We start from the raw sequence: 16,653 nt of genomic DNA, 5'->3' as shown, positions 1-16,653 counted from the left end.
GCAAAATTAAGAGACAGTAATAATTATGTCTTTTGGTGTATTTTCTTTTTGATATTTTTGATATATTGGCTTTAAATAAATATTAACTAAAAAAGATACAAGTAATTAAATAATCACTGTGAAAATTGAGACTTTAATAAAGGTATAATTTAAAATGCATCTTTGACAAACATTTTGTCTACCTTTCAGTGATGCATGTCTATTACTTAATCTGATTGTGTAATTTTCCTTAACTTCATATATTAATTGATGATGTAAATTGGTGTACATTTGTTGATGGTGGTGGATTTTGTCATCCATCCATCCATCCATTTTCTACCGCTTGTCCCGTTCGGGGTCGCGGTGGATCCCTGGAGCCTATCTCAGTTGCATTTGGGCGGAAGGCGGTGTACACCCTGGACAAGTCACTTCCTCATCGCAGGGCCAACACAGATAGACAGACAACATTCACACTCTAGGGCCAATTATTTTGTTTTTAAAACAAAAAATAAATAAATACAATTCTGTGTAAATTACATGGGACATAGAAGTGTAAAAAAGACAGCCAAAAAAGGTTCGTAGATGGGAATAAATCTAACGGCTTTGGCAGCCGAAGGACAAACAGCTTTTGGAGAGAACAGAGAGATCTGTGGGAGAGCTCAAGGTCAAGCTCAACCATAACAACCTCCACTGCACGGAGAGTACAGCCGATGACTGAAAATCCGTTCAGAAATCAAGAGGATTGAAAATGCCAGACCGCAGAAAAGACAAGTCCAATCCACCCGACATGTCACCTATCTCAGATCATTATGGAACAGTCTTGAACACCCTTATCAAGGGCCAACTGGAAAGCCTTGATGGCATCAAGGTCCAGATGGACAACTTAATGAAGGATATCGGTTACCTCAAGGACCAAAACATCAAAAAGGACCAAGAAATAAAATCCCTGACCAACAGAGTTGAGGAGCTCGAACAAGTTGGGAAACTTAACAATGTCATAGTGACTGGGCTGAAAATAAGGCCCAGAGCTATGCCGGTGCAACAGCAGGGCTCAGTGTGAACCCAAATGAGGAGGACATCAAGTCTGTGGTAGCTCAGGTGACAGGGTTTCTACACAAACAAGTCATCGAGATGGATCCTGGAAATGTGGATGCCTGCTATCTGCTTCCCAAAAAAGCAGGCAGTGGAGACGGTGACAACAACACCCATGCTCTGGTGCTGTCCTTTACAAACAAGAAATACAAAATTGCTCTGCTGAGGCAAATAACCAAACTGAAAGGCTCCAGAGTGTATGTAAATGAAAATCTCACCAAGAAGAATGCAACAATCGCCTGGAAGGCTCACCAGCTGAAGAAAAATAAGAGGATTCAAAACACCTGGACGGCTAACTGCAAAGTATACATCAAACCAAATGGATCAGATACCACCAGACTTGTGCTGATCAGAGCACTGGAGGAGCTGGAAAAGTATGACTAGAAATAGGTAGAAAGATAGGAGGAGACAGCTCAATGAACTCAGTTCAACCTGACTGTTCACAAATAAATAAGAATGAATTGGATAACCTGATTTCTGTCTTTGGAAAATTAAGTATATAATCTGATCTGCATCAAGGATATGAAGACCCAAATGCAGAAATTGACCCGGATTATCATTTCTATTATAACGCGGTGAACGACCGTGGATATTACACGGAGGGTAAATTCAACGACAACATTCATCTCAAAGGAAATCTTTCAATAATTAATTTTAATGCCAGGAGCCCATATGCTATCTTTGATCGAATACAGGACTACCTTTCATCATTTCACAAGCCCTTCAACATAATTGTATTATCGAAAACCTGGATTAATGAGCAGAAAGGTATGGACTTCCATCTTGAAGGTCCCAAATTTGTATGAAAAAATAGAATCAACAAATCTGGGGATGGAGTTGCATTGTTTGATGTAAACATTGATTTCAAGATCCTGGAAAAAATGTCTAGAGTGGTTGATGATGTGATGGAGTGTGTAAAATTTCAAATCTCAGGGCTGAAAGGAAAAGAAAAAAACATCCGTATGCTGTGTTTACAGGGCTCCAAATTCAAACATTGAAATATTTGGAAATTGCCTGGGGGAAATAATCGCAGAAATGAAAAATGAAATGTATTTCTATGCGGTGACTCGATTGATTGAAACTTTTATTAGTAGATTACACAGTACAGTACATAATCCATACAATTGACCACTCAATGGTAGAATCTGAATAAGTCTTTCAACTTGTTTAAATCGGGGTCCACGTTAATCAATTCAGGGTTAAACTTCAATATTGATCTGTTCAACCCCAATGACAACAACCACAATGAGGATTTTGTCAACTCTATGTATGCCTACGGCTTGCGACCTCTTATCACATGCCCTAGTATGGTGGGTGGCAACCCGCGGCTCTGGAGCCGCAATTGCTCTTTAGCGTCGCCCTAGTGACTCTTTGGAGCCTTTTCAAAAATGTATGAAAAATGGAAAAAGATGAAAGGAAAAAAATATAAAAATATATTTTTTGTTTTAATTTAGTTTCTGTAGGACAAACGTGGCACAAACCTCCCTAATTGTTATAAAGCACACTGTTTGTATTAAACATGCTTCACTGATTCGAGTATTTGGCGAGCCCCGTTTTGTCCTAGTAATTTTGGCGGTCCTTGAACTCACCGTAGTTTGTTTACATGTATAACTTTCTCAGACTTTCTAAGACGTGTTTTATGCCACTTCTTTTTCCGTCTCATTTTGTCCACCAAACTTTTAACCTTGTGCATGAATGCACAAAGGTGAGTTTTGCTGACGTTATTGACTTGTGTGGAGTGATAATCAGACATATTTGGTCACTGCATGACTGCAAGCTAATCAATCATAATATTTAGGATAGCTATATGTACATATTGCATTATTATGCCTCATTTGTAGCTATATTCGGGTTCATTTGGTTTCCTTTAAGTCCTCTTAATTCAATTTATATCTCATGACACACTATCAGTATGTAATATGGCTTTTATTTTTTTGAGGCTCCAGATATATTTGTTTTTGTATTTTTGGTCCAATATGGCTCTTTCAACATTTTAGGTTGCCGACCCCTGCCCTAGTACAACCACGAAGCAGAGCGCCACACTAATTGACAATATTTTTAACAACATACCAGACACTGAAATAACTAGCGGTCTTATGGTAACAGGTATAACCGATCACCTTCCGATATTCACAGTCTGTAGTTTGGATTATTGCGCACCAACCAGAAACAAAAACCATAAGAAGGCTTTGTAATGAAAGGAGAACCATGGCCTTTGAACGTGACATGTTAAACAAAGAATGAAATAGTGTATTTCAGTGAATCGGATCCCAACTCCGCATATGGGATATTACATTCATCCATTTTCTACCACTTGTCCCTTTTGGGGTCGCATTCGGGTGGAAGGCGGGGTGCACCCTGGACAAGTAGCCACCTCATCGCAGGGCCAACACAGACAACATTCACACTTACATCCTCACACTACGGCAAATTTAGTGTTGCCAAACAACCTATCCCCAGGTGCATGTCTTTGGAGGTGGGAGGAAGCCGGAGTACCCGGAGGGAACCCACGCATTCACGGGGAGAACATGCAAACTCCACACAGAAAGATGCCGAGCCTGGGATTGAACTCAGATCTACCCAGGACCTTCGTATTGTGAGGCTCATGCACTAACACCTGTTCCACCATGCTGCCCTTAACACAATAATTAGGGACGGCGTGGCGCAGTGGGAGAGTGGCCGTGTGCAACCCGAGGGTCCCGGGTTCAAATCCCACCTAGTACCAACCTCATCACGTCCGTTGTGTCCTGAGCAAGACACTTCACCCTTGCTCCTGATGGGTGCTGGTTGGCGCCTTGCATGGCAGCTCCCTCCATCAGTGTGTGAATGTGTGTGTGAATGGGTAAATGTGGAAGTAGTGTCAAAGCGCTTTGAGTACCTTGAAGGTAGAAAAGCGCTATACAAGTACAACCCATTTATTTATTTATTTAATCATACGACATGCACTGTCCGGTAATCATTACTTCATGCAGAAGTAAAAAACATAAAGATAAAAAGCACTGGATGTCAAAAGTATTGCGTAATGCATGTAAGAAAAATAATAAATTATATAAAAACTTCTGAAAGGCCAGAAATGAGCAAACATTACAAATACTTCAGAAATAAAGTTACTTATTTAATCAGAAAACAGAAAGGATTTTTATGATAAACTATTGACGGATAACCGTAATTATACTAAGAGCCTGTGGAAAATTTTAAACAAAGTTGCTGGGAGAGCCACGACAATGTCATTTCCAATTTACTTCGAGATGGACTGGGTGAAGGAAGAAAATTCTAGATACTGGAGAAATTTAATGAGTATTTTGTGCAGGTGGGCCCGTCACCGGCCAGAAACATTCCTCTCTCGCATGTGCACTGGAATTATTTTGACTCAAGCAGTGATAACAGCAACATGACAGAGCACATGCTCCTGACACCAGTGTCACATGAAGTGGCTTCTCTATTCAGAGAGTTCTCACCAAAAGCCTCCACTGATGGAGATGGTTTATCAATTAGATTGTTAAAAAACATCTCCACGGCTCTAGTGCCAGCACTGATATATGTCTGTAATTTATTAAAGTTAAAAAGTTAAAGTACCAATGATTGTCACACACAATGTGGCGAAATTATTCTCTGCATTCGACCCATCACCCTTGATCACCCTCTGGGAGGTGAGGGGAGCAGTGGGCAGCAGCGGTGCCGCGCCCGGGAATCATTTTTGGTGATTTAACACCCAATTCCAACCCTTGATGCTGAGTGCCAAGCAGGGAGGTAATGGGTCCCGATCTCAGGGCGGACACTCTAACCACTAGGCCACTGAGTAGGTTATCATTTCAAATTGTGTTTTTCCTGATAAAATGAAGAAGGCGAAAGTGCTACTACTCTGTACAAAAGCGGTGATAGACATTTTTTTTTTTTTAATTACCGATTTCATGACTACCCCAATTCTCTAAAATCTTAGAGAGGCTTTTCCAGACCAGATTACAAAAAATCATCGATGAACATAGACTGCGGTGTGATAGCCAATACGGTTTTAGGAAAAACCATTCCACAGGAATGCCTTTAACTGTCACCGTAGAATTTATCAAAGATGCACTAGACAACAAACTCTATATTTTGGCATTTTTATTGACCTAAAAAGCTTTTGACACATTAGACCACAGTATTGTAATTGACAAACTGCAGACATATGGAATTAGACAGACCTCTTTTAAAATGGATAAAAATGTATTTCTTGAACAGAAAGCAATTTGTACAGATGGGAAAAAACATCAACAGACGGAGTTATCACTTGTGAGGTACCACAGGGGTCAATCTTGGGACCAAAACTTTTCACATTATATATCATTGATATAGTCAAAGTATCTGACGTCCTAAAATGAGTGTTGTTCGCGGATGACACCAACATCCTCTTTTCTGGAAAATATTTAATTCAATTAGTAAACACAGTGAATAGTGAATTGTCAAAAAATCATTTGTGTTTTTTAATAAATAAACTATCACTAAATCTCTCAAAAACAAACTATAACCTCTTCGGGAGAAGGGGACTGGAACAACGCCATACACATAGAAGTTAGCGGGACGTATATAAATGGAGTAAATTAACACAAGGTATTGGGGGTTAAGATAGACACTCTCCTGACTTGGAAACCACATGTGAAAGCAGTACAGTCTAAATTGGGTAAGGGTGTCTCCATTTTGTGAAAAATGCAAAAATTACTAAATCAAAATTCACTTCTAACGATTTACTTAGCTCTTTTATTGCCGCATTTAGAGTATTGCGCTGAAATTTGGGACCACACCTACAGGGACACTATTGAACCGCTATTTAAGCTCCAGAAAAAAGGCAGTTAGTATTATACATTGTGCCCCATTCAGAGCTCATACCAATGATCTGTTCATAATGAATAATTTTCTTAAACTACAAGATATAATCCAATACAGTAGCCTTCAAGTTATATTCATGACCTCCCAAAGGGCTCTACCTGCAAATATACAGTGTCTGTTTTCATTCAGAGATGGTCCACATGAACTCATGGGTGTCCTGAAATTCAAACATAACATAGTTTGGACTATCTCAACTGTGGGACACAGGTGCAAAATAACTCACTGTGAAATAAGGAACATAACACACCAGACAAGGATTTAGAAGACAAAAGATATCCAGGCAAGATGGAGCTAATCTCATGGTCACTCAATGCTATTGTATCCATATTGGTGTATGTATACTGACTTGTCATTATCATCCATTATCATATGTTATACTTGTTCTGAAATTGTCATGTATCCATCAAATCTGCTGTTGAAACTTGGACTATATAACCAACATATAAGTTGATTGTAAATAAGGGGTGGGACATGGGTAAGCATTCTAGCTTTTTCCTGTATCCCTTTTCGGTGGGTGCTGTTGCATGTCTGTCAAACTACAAAGAGTGATGAAGTGTTATATATGTCTGTCTGCCGAAATAAATACATGAATTCATTCAAGGTGCAATGTATTGTAGAAATGCCCCCAATTGCAGGAGATGTAGTCTTGATTTTCAGAATTTTCTTTCGGGGTTTGCGTGGTAGCACTTTGTGCTGATATGTGTTTCTCTTATTTTCCTCAAAGGGTGCTCACATCCCTATTACATATGTCTAGCTTGTGTGCTATTATGTGCTTAGCTGTTTTGTATCTGCTAGCTCTTAGTAGCTAATCGCTCACCATGTTTACCTTTTTTAAATGACCTGCCTAAAATACAAGCAACGATCAAACGTGTGTGCGTATTAGAGGACATTTAGATGTTAACTAACTGTCCAACTTTGCAAAAATAAACTCACTGCAGGACTGCTTGGGTTAGGGTTAGCTTATATCTGAGATTTTAGATGCAAGATGAGATCATCAGAAACTTGCTGAATTGGCTCGGGACACCCCTAACTAAACCTGTACAGCTCTGAGTATGCAATATTACTGCTATCTGGAGTCTACATTTAAGTCTGTGTTGCATAAAATTAATAAAACATAAATTATTAGTTTTTCCATTTTTGTTGCCATCATGTTTTTTCAGGTAATGCTGTAGCAAATTGATGACATCACAAGTTAATTCAATGTTATCGAGAAAAAAAATCAATATCAAAATCTTTTGCTGCAACTTTCTGAAAAAAACTGGCACAAATGTCGGGTCTTCCTATCATTGTGGAGCAGAATTTCCCAAGCGTTGGATTTTTCACCCACTAATTGGGAACGTGTGCTGGGTTTAGACAGTCATGAAACAGGTTAGTTTTACCCTACTGATGATGTGTTTTTGCAATTGTCACAAAGGAGATAATCAAAAAAATATCTGCTTTTGTTGCCATCAAATCATACTCGTATTTTGGTTGAAACCAGAAATGGTTGAGGTGCCATTTGGTGATGTTTCCAAACGTGTTGGTCAAAATATTACCTTCCCTGCAGCCAGAACCCCCTAAGAAGCCATCCAACTGGCGCAAGAAGCATGAAGACTTCATCGCAACAATTCGGAAAAGCAGAGGCAAAAAAGATGCCAATGCAGACGATTCAACTTCTCTTTTGGGTACCGTCTGTATTAAACACACTGGATGTGATTGTCTTTATTTCTTCATCTCATTGTACAATGTACAATCTATTTTTCCAGATCTTGAACAGTGTCCTCATTGCCAGCGGACGTTCATCAAAAGTTCAGCTGAAAGACACATAGCGTTCTGCAAGGAGCAGGCTGCCCGATTGGCCATCAAGAAACCACCTGCACGTACACAGGTATTTTTGAATGGAGCAGTTTCTTGGCTTGAAAAAGGGTTCATACCCCATGAACTTTTCTATAATTTGTCACGTTACAACCACAAACATAAATATGTTTTATAGGGATTTCATGTGAAAGACCAGTGTAACGGGACTCAGCGATAACTTAGTCACCACAGGGTAACAATAAAAATGTTTAAATTTTTTTCTTGCTTTGTATCAGTAAGTTTTTGTACCAGTCCATCAGAAGCTAAATTTGGTTAGTAGAAGATGTCCATATGGAGTAGCAAAAGCAAAGAGCTCTCAGGTACTGAAGGGTATATACAACAGTGTATTGAACGTTTGAATTTAACACTGTATGGCACACTGTGCAAAATGGAATGTAGAATAAATGAAAATGTTGTACATATGGACATTAAGTACAAGCAAAACTATATTCATTAACAGTATATGGGTCACAGCTTGTCCCTGTTTTTCATAACAAGCAATTTTGTTTACAAACTATTTCAGAATAATCAAAGAATCAGTTCTTCTTGATGTCCAGGTGGCTGCAATAGAAAGAAAATGTTAAGTCAGGTCAAAGAACTGCATGAATGTGCTCTCTGATTGGCTCCTACAAGAACGTGCCTTTTGACTGGCTCCTACAGGTCAGTACACTGCACTCTGGTTCACCGATCAGAAGTAAAATGTATTCATCACAAACACACATTCAGCCGTTTTAATTTGCAATGTCACTTTTTAAAAAAATTTCTGCGCATCAGCTAGTCAGTTGTGCTTAAATAATATAGAATCTATATACATTCATACTATATATTACTTTAATTCGTTTTTACGTTTAAAAATGAAAATGTTTCAGGTGAGGCGTCTTCAATTTAGCTGTGGCACCACGCCACGATCAGATACATACAGGGAAAACCCTGAATTACATTCTACGCATGTGATCATTGCTGTTTTGTGACAGCCTCTGGGGGAAGGTAGCAAATATCATCATGAATTCCAGAATTTGCATTTTGCCAGTCACCATGTTGAGGACACAGCAAACATGTGGGAGAAGTTGCTCTGGTCAGATGAGACCTAAACATTATGTTTGGAGAAAACAAAAATTTCACATCACTGTGAACAAACCATCCCGAAATTCAGACATGGTGTTTGATGGAGCCAAATACGGGCAATCTCGGATGAAAAGTTATTGGAATCTGTAAAAGGCTTGAGACCGGTGTGGTGGTTCACCTGCTAGCACACAATGACCCCAAACATAAAGCCAAAGCTACAATGGAATGGGTTTGAAAGAAAACCTTCATGTGTTACAGAAGAAACAAACACTTCACATGACTGTGAACACACCATCCCCACATTCCAACATAGTGGTGGATGGAGCCAAATACAGGGCAATTTTGGATGAAAAGCTATTGGAATCTGCAAAAGACTTGAGACCGGTGTGGCGGTTCACCTTGTTCTCCCAATGACCACAAAGAAAGCCAGAGCTACAATGCATTGGTTTAAAAGAAAACATTCATGTGTTAGAACAGCTTAGTCACAGTGCATATCTAAGTCCAATTGAGAATTTGTGGCTTTTTCTAATAAATGCTGTTCACAAACGCTTGCCATTTAATCTGACTGATCTTGAGCTGTTTTTCAAAGAAGACTTGCAACTGAAATCGCACAAAATATTTTTTTTGTCAAATTGACAATAAAATCATGTCTCATTTTCTATGTACTTCTCAAATGTGTGGCGCTTTGTGTTGGTCTTTCACATAAAATCTCAATAACATACAGGTATATGTGTTTTTTTTAGTAAGGTATTATAAATATTTTAAAGCCGCTGTATACTGTAATAAGTAGTACAGCACTTGTTAAGTGCAGACCTCTGCGAGTCCTACCTCCCAAGAGTAAAAAAGACCTCAACTTACAAACTGTAGTCACTTGTTCCCTAATTAGATTTCTATTATTTCCTGAAAGTCTAATCAAAGTGTGCGCATAAGCTTTTGACCTATTTGTAGCGGAATATAAGAAACCGAGTAAAGCCTCTTGACAGTCATCCACTCTCTTTGTCCCTCAGGAGGCGGGGCCGCTAGCATACACACACAGAAGTTGAAGCTAGTAACTTAATTGGAAGATAACGTAGTAAAAATAATCTACATCCTCCTCGATGTGCAATGACTTTGCCCCTTTTGGACATTTCCTGAAAGTTAGATGGAAATAATTGATCAGAACATTGCAGAATTTATCGAGAATGGACTGCTAGTGTGCGGTGCTGTGGATGTTAACATAGAGTTTAGCTTATAACAAAGCTGAGGTATTTGTGTAAGATGAGTAAGTGCAAGTTCAATGACTTGTGGCTGTCAAACAAGTTAGTGCATGATTTAACCCGGTGGATCAAGGGTTTTCAACGACATCACAACTCTGGTCTTGACCCGGATGTGGAGCCATTGTGGAGGGTAGCGTTTGTAAACATCAGAGTGAAAGGGAATAGAACAAGAATGAAGAAATCAAAAATCCAAGACAAGACAAAATCACCAGCACCTACACAGGGATCGGCTTAAAAATTAGCCATTGCAATTTTTGCCAATATTTATTTCAGCGTTCTCATCAGGTTTTAGTTTAAAATAGCAATGTATTTCTGGTGTTTTAGTTTGGTTAAGCATTTTGTTTTCCAATTGATATGTTAAAAGTATATAAATTAATGAATATACTTAGAATTAATATTGGGCCTCCGATTTCCCTTCATGTCTTTATATTATTTTGGCAGTATGAATCGAAATGGCTCCTCCTTGAGGTGCTACCTTTATCATCGTAGAGGAGTTTGCATGTGCCAATGATCCTATGAGCTATGTTGGCCGAGGCTTCTATGCCCCTTGTAGGGTCTCCCAAGACAAACAGGTGAGGGACCAGACAAAGAGCAGCTCAAAAACTTCTATGAATAGACATCATCAAGGGCCGAGGTTTCCCTTCGCCCGGAGGCGGGTCACTAGAGCTACCCTCTGAAGCCAGGCCTGGAGGTGGGGTTTGATAGCGAGCGCCTGTAGGCCAAGAACTAAAGAGGTAACGTGGGTCCCCCCTCCAATGGGCTCACTACCCAGAGGAGGGCCCAAAGAAGTCTGGTGCTCTGTGAACTGGGCGGCAGTCCAAGGCAAAAGTATTGGCGGTCCGATCCTTAACTACAGAAGCTAGCTCTTGGGACTTGGAACGCCACCTCACTGAGGGGAAAGGAGCTTGAGCTGGTGCGCAAAGTTGAGAAGTTCTGGCTGGATCCACAAACCCCGTTTCCATATGAGTTGGGAAATTGTGTTACATGTAAATATAAACGGAATACAATGATTTGCAAATCTTTTTCAACCCATATTCAATTGAATGCAGTACAAACACAAGATATTAGATGTTCAAACTCATAAACTTTTATTTATTTTTTTTGCAAATGATAATTAACTTAGAATTTCATGGCTGCAACACGTGCCAAAGTAGTTGGGAAAAGGCATGTTCACCACTGTGTTACATCACCTTTTCTTTTAACAATATTCAATAAACGTTTGAGAACTGAGGAAACTAATTGTTGAAGCTTTGAAAGTGGAATTCTTTCCCATTCTTGTTTTATGTAGAGCTCCGATGTCGTATTTTACGCTTCATAATGCGGCACACATTTTCGATGGGAGACAGGTCTGGACTGCAGGCGGCCCAGGAAAGTACCTGCACTCTTTTTTTACGAAGCCACGCGGCTGTAACACTTGTCTTGCTGAAATAAGCAGGGTCATCCATGATAACGTTGCTTGGATGACAACATATGTTGCTCCAAAACCTGTATGTACCTTTCAGCATTAATGGTGTCTTCACAGATGTGTAAGTTACCCATGCCTTGAGCACTAATGCACCCCTATACCATCACAGATGCTGGCTTTTGAACTTCGTGCCTTCTAGAGGACACCACGTCCTCTATTTCCAAATATAATTTGAAATGTGGACTCGTCAGACCACAGAACACCTTTCCACTTTGCATCAGTCCATTTTAGATGAGCTTGGGCCCAAAGAAGCCGGCGGCGTTTCAGGATATTGTTGATAAATAGGTTTGGCTTTGCATAGTAGAGTTTTAACTTGCACTTACCGATGTAGCGACCAACTGTATTTACTGAGCTCATGTGGTAATATCCTTTACACACTGATGTCGGTTTTTGATGCAGTACCGCCTGAGGGATCAAAAGTCCATAATATCATCGCTTACGTGCAGTGATTTCACCAGATATTCCGATTTTTTTGATGATTTTACGGACCGTAGATTGGCAAATAATAATTAACTTAGAATTTCATGGCTGCAACACATGCCAAAGTAGTTAGGAAAGGGCATGTTCACCACTGTGTTACACCACCTTTTTTTTTAACTACACTCAATTAACATTTGGTAACAGAGGAAACTAATTGTTGACTACTGGTCTGGGTAAGGAGTCAGTTAAATTAGAACAAGTTTTTTCTGCTTTGAGTGTTTCAGAGTTGGACATGTGTTTTACTGAGGTGGCTAAGTATGATGCGTGCAGTTTATCAAAGCAACAAACAAACAACCGGAAAATTCCCGTTACTGAGGTGGCTAACTATGATCCGTGCAGTTTATCAAAGCAACAAACAAACAATCGGAAAATTCCCGTTACTGAGGTGGCTAGCCATGATGCGTGCAGTTTATCAAAGCAACAATCAAACAATCGGAAAATTCCTGTCGTATCAATTCCTAGATATGGTCGTAACTATACTAAATGCACTGGGCATAATAAACACAACATTATTAATATTGCTACTACGGATAATTTGATCAAAAACTCCCTAAAACAGCCCACTACCTATAATATAGGTTTTTTAAACATAAGATCATTGTCTCCTAAAACGTTGTTAGTTAATGATATTATCAGAGACAACAATCTTAACGTCATCGGTCTCAGCGAAACCTGGCTTAAACCAAACGACTTTTTTGCGCTAAATGAGGCATGTCCTCCTAACTTTACACATGCGCATATTGCCCGTCCGCTTAAAAGGGGTGGGGGGGTCGCACTAATATATAACGAAAACTTTAACCTTAGTCCTAACATAAATAATAAATATAAATCGTTTGAGGTGCTTACTATGAGGTCTGTCACACCACTGCCTCTACACCTGGCTGTTATCTACCGCCCCCCAGGGCCCTATTCGGACTTTATCAATGAATTCTCAGAGTTCGTTGCTGATCTAGTGACACACGCCGATAATATAATCATAATGGGGGACTTTAATATCCATATGAATACCCCATCGGACCCACCGTGCGTAGCGCTCCAGACTGTAATTGATAGCTGTGGTCTCACACAAATAATAAATGAACCCACGCATCGCAACGGTAATACGATAGACCTAGTGCTTGTCAGGGGTATCACCTTTTCCAAAGTTACGATACTCCCGTATACTAAAGTATTGTCCGATCATTACCTTATAAAATTCGAGGTTCAGACGCATGTTCGTCAAACTAATAATAATAATAACTGCTATAGCAGCCGCAACATTAATACAGCCACAACGACAACTCTTGCTGACCTACTGCCCTCGGTAATGGCACCATTCCCAAAGTATGTGGGCTCTATTGATAACCTCACTAACAACTTTAACGACGCCCTGCGCGAAACCATTGATAACATAGCACCGCTAAAGTTAAAAAAGGCTCCAAAAAAGCGCACCCCGTGGTTTACAGAAGAAACTAGAGCTCAGAAGTTACTATGTAGAAAGCTGGAACGCAAATGGCGCACGACTAAACTTGAGGTGCACCATCAAGCATGGATTGATGGTTTAATAACTTATAAACGCATGCTTACCTTAGCTAAAGCTAAATATTACTCAAATCTCATCCACCGTAATAAAAACGATCTTAAATTTTTGTTTAGTACGGTAGCATCGCTAACCCAACAAGGGACCCCTTCCAGTAGCTCAACCCACTCAGCTGATGACTTTATGCAATTCTTTAGTAAGAAAATTGAAGTCATTAGAAAGGAGATTAAAGACAATGCGTCCCAGCTACAACGGGGTTCTATTAACACTGACACGATTGTATATACGGCGGATACTGCCCTCCAAAATAGTTTCTCTCGTTTTGAGGAAATAACATTAGAGGAATTGTTACAACGTGTAAATGGAATAAAACAGACAACATGTTTACTTGACCCTCTTCCTGGGGAACTGATCAAGGAGCTCTTTGTATTATTAGGTCCATCAGTGCTAAATATTATAAACTTATCACTCTCCTCGGGCACTGTTCCCCTGGCATTCAAAAAAGCGGTTATTCATCCTCTTCTTAAAAGACCTAACCTCGATCCTGACCTCATGGTAAACTACCAACCGGTGTCTCACCTTCCCTTTATTTCAAAAATCCTTGAAAAAATTGTTGCGGAGCAGTTAAATGAACACTTACAATCTATGTGAAACCTTTCAATCCGGTTTCAGGGCAAATCACTCCACGGAGACAGCCCTCGCAAAAATGACTAATGATCTATTGCTAACGATGGATTCTGATGCGTCATCTATGTTGCTGCTCCTCGATCTTTGCGCTGCTTTCGATACCGTCGATCATAATATTTTATTAGAACGTATCAAAACACGAATTGGTATGTCAGACTTAGCCCTGTCTTGGTTTAACTCTTATCTTACTGATAGGATGCAGTGTGTCTCCCATAACAATGTGACCTCGGACTACGTTTAGGTAACGTGTGGAGTTCCCCAGGGTTCGGTCCTTGGCCCTGCACTCTTCAGCATCTACATGCTGCCGCTAGGTGACATCATACGCAAATACGGTATTAGCTTTCACTGTTATGCTGATGACACCCAACTCTACATGCCCCTAAAGCTGACCAACACGCCGGATTGTAGTCAGCTGGAGGCGTGTCTTAATGAAATTAAACAATGGATGTCCGCTAACTTTTTGCAACTCAACGCCAAAAAAACGGAAATGCTGATTATCGGTCCTGCTAGACACCGAACTCTATTTAATAATACAACTCTAACATTTGACAACCAAACAATTAAACAAGGCGACACGGTAAAGAATCTGGGTATTATCTTCGACCCAACTCTCTCCTTTGAGGCACACATTAAAAGCGTTACTAAAACGGCCTTCTTTCATCTCCGTAATATCTCCATTTTGTCCACTAAAGACGCCGAGATCATTATCCATGCGTTTGTTACGTTTTGTCTCGATTACTGTAACGTATTATTTTCGGGTCTCCCCATGTCTAGCATTAAAAGATTACAGTTGGTACAAAATGCGGCTGCTAGACTTTTGACAAGAACAAGAAAGTTTGATCACATTACGCCTGTACTGGCTCACCTGCACTGGCTTCCTGTGCACTTAAGATGTGACTTTAAGGTTTTACTACTTACGTATAAAATACTACACGGTCTAGCTCCATCCTATCTTGCCGATTGTATTGTACCATATGTCCCGGCAAGAAATCTGCGTTCAAAGGACTCCGGCTTATTAGTGATTCCCAAAGCCCAAAAAAAGTCTGCGGACTATAGAGCGTTTTCCGTTCGGGCTCCAGTACTCTGGAATACCCTCCCGGTAACAGTTCGCGAAGCCACCTCAGTAGAAGCATTTAAGTCTCACCTTAAAACTCATTTGTATACTCTAGCCTTTAAATAGACTCCCTTTTTAGACCAGTTGATCTGCCGTTTCTTTTCTTTTTCTTCTATGTCCCACTCTCCCTTGTGGAGGGGGTCCGGTCCGATCCGGTGGCCATGTACTGCTCGCCTGTGTATCGGCTGGGGACATCTCCGCGCTGCTGATCCGCCTCCGCTTGGGATGGTTTCCTGCTGGCTCCGCTGTGAACGGGACTCTCGCTGCTGTGTTGGATCCGCTTTGGACTGGACTCTCGCGGCTGTGTTGGATCCATTGTGGATTGAACTTTCACAGTATCATGTTAGACCCGCTCGACATCCATTGCTTTCCTCCTCTCTAAGGTTCTCATAGTCATCATTGTCACCGACGTCCCACTGGGTCATTATTGTCACTGATGTCCCACTGGGTGTGAGTTTTCCTTGCCCTTATGTGGGCCTACCGAGGATGTCGTGGTGGTCTGTGCAGCCCTTTGAGACACTAGTGATTTAGGGCTATATAAGTAAACATTGATTGATTGATTGAAGCTTTAAAAGTGGAATTCTTTCCCATTCTTGTTTTATGTAGAGCTTCAGTCGTTCAACAATCCGGGGTCTCCGCTGTTGTATTTTACGCTTCATAATGCGCCACACATTTTCGATGGGAGACAGGTCTGGACTGCAGGCGGGCCAGGAAAGTACCCGCACTCCTTTTTTACAAAGCCACGCTGTTGTAACACGTGCAGAATGTGGCATGGCATTATCTTGCTGAAATAAGCAGGGGCGTCCATGAAAAAGACAGCGCTTAGATGGCAGCATATGTGGTTCCAAAACCTGTATGTACCTTTCAGCATAAAATGGTGCCTTCACAGGTGTGTAAGTTACCCTTGCCTTGGGCAGTACAGCACCTCCATAGCATCACAGATGCTAGCTTTTGAACTTTGCGTCGATAACAGTCTGGATGGTTCGCTTCCCCTTTGGTCCGGATGACATGATGTCAAAAATTTCTAAAAACAATTTGAAATGTGGACTTGTCAGACCACAGAACAGTTTTCCACTTTGCAGCAGTCCATCTTAGATGATCTCGGGCCCAGAGAAGCCGGCGGCGTTTCTGGATGTTGTTGATAAATGGCTTTCGCTTTGCATAGTAGAGCTTTAACTTGCACTTACAAATGTAGCGACGAACTGTATTTATTGACAGTGGTTTTCTGAAGTGTTCCTGAGCCCATGTGGTGAAATCCTTTAGAGATTGATGTCTGTTTTTATATAGTGCTGTC

General features: G+C 40.5%; 1 protein-coding gene across 1 annotated transcript in view; it reads left to right on the top strand.

The window, feature by feature from the left end:
- Positions 1-16,653, top strand: part of zc2hc1a (zinc finger, C2HC-type containing 1A) — a 48,182-nt gene that overhangs the window by 14,378 nt on the left and 17,151 nt on the right. Inside the window, exons 4-5 of the mRNA XM_061922009.1 lie at positions 7,484-7,601; positions 7,683-7,804. Coding sequence (XP_061777993.1) covers positions 7,484-7,601; positions 7,683-7,804 — 240 coding nt within the window. The remainder of the gene's footprint in view (positions 1-7,483; positions 7,602-7,682; positions 7,805-16,653) is intronic.

Source organism: Nerophis ophidion, linkage group LG15 (genome assembly GCF_033978795.1).
Source record: "Nerophis ophidion isolate RoL-2023_Sa linkage group LG15, RoL_Noph_v1.0, whole genome shotgun sequence".
In the NCBI taxonomy this organism is placed as follows: Eukaryota; Metazoa; Chordata; class Actinopteri; order Syngnathiformes; family Syngnathidae; genus Nerophis; species Nerophis ophidion.
The sequence above is the reverse complement of the archived record's forward strand: the minus strand, read 5'-3'. Positions and strand labels throughout refer to the sequence as shown.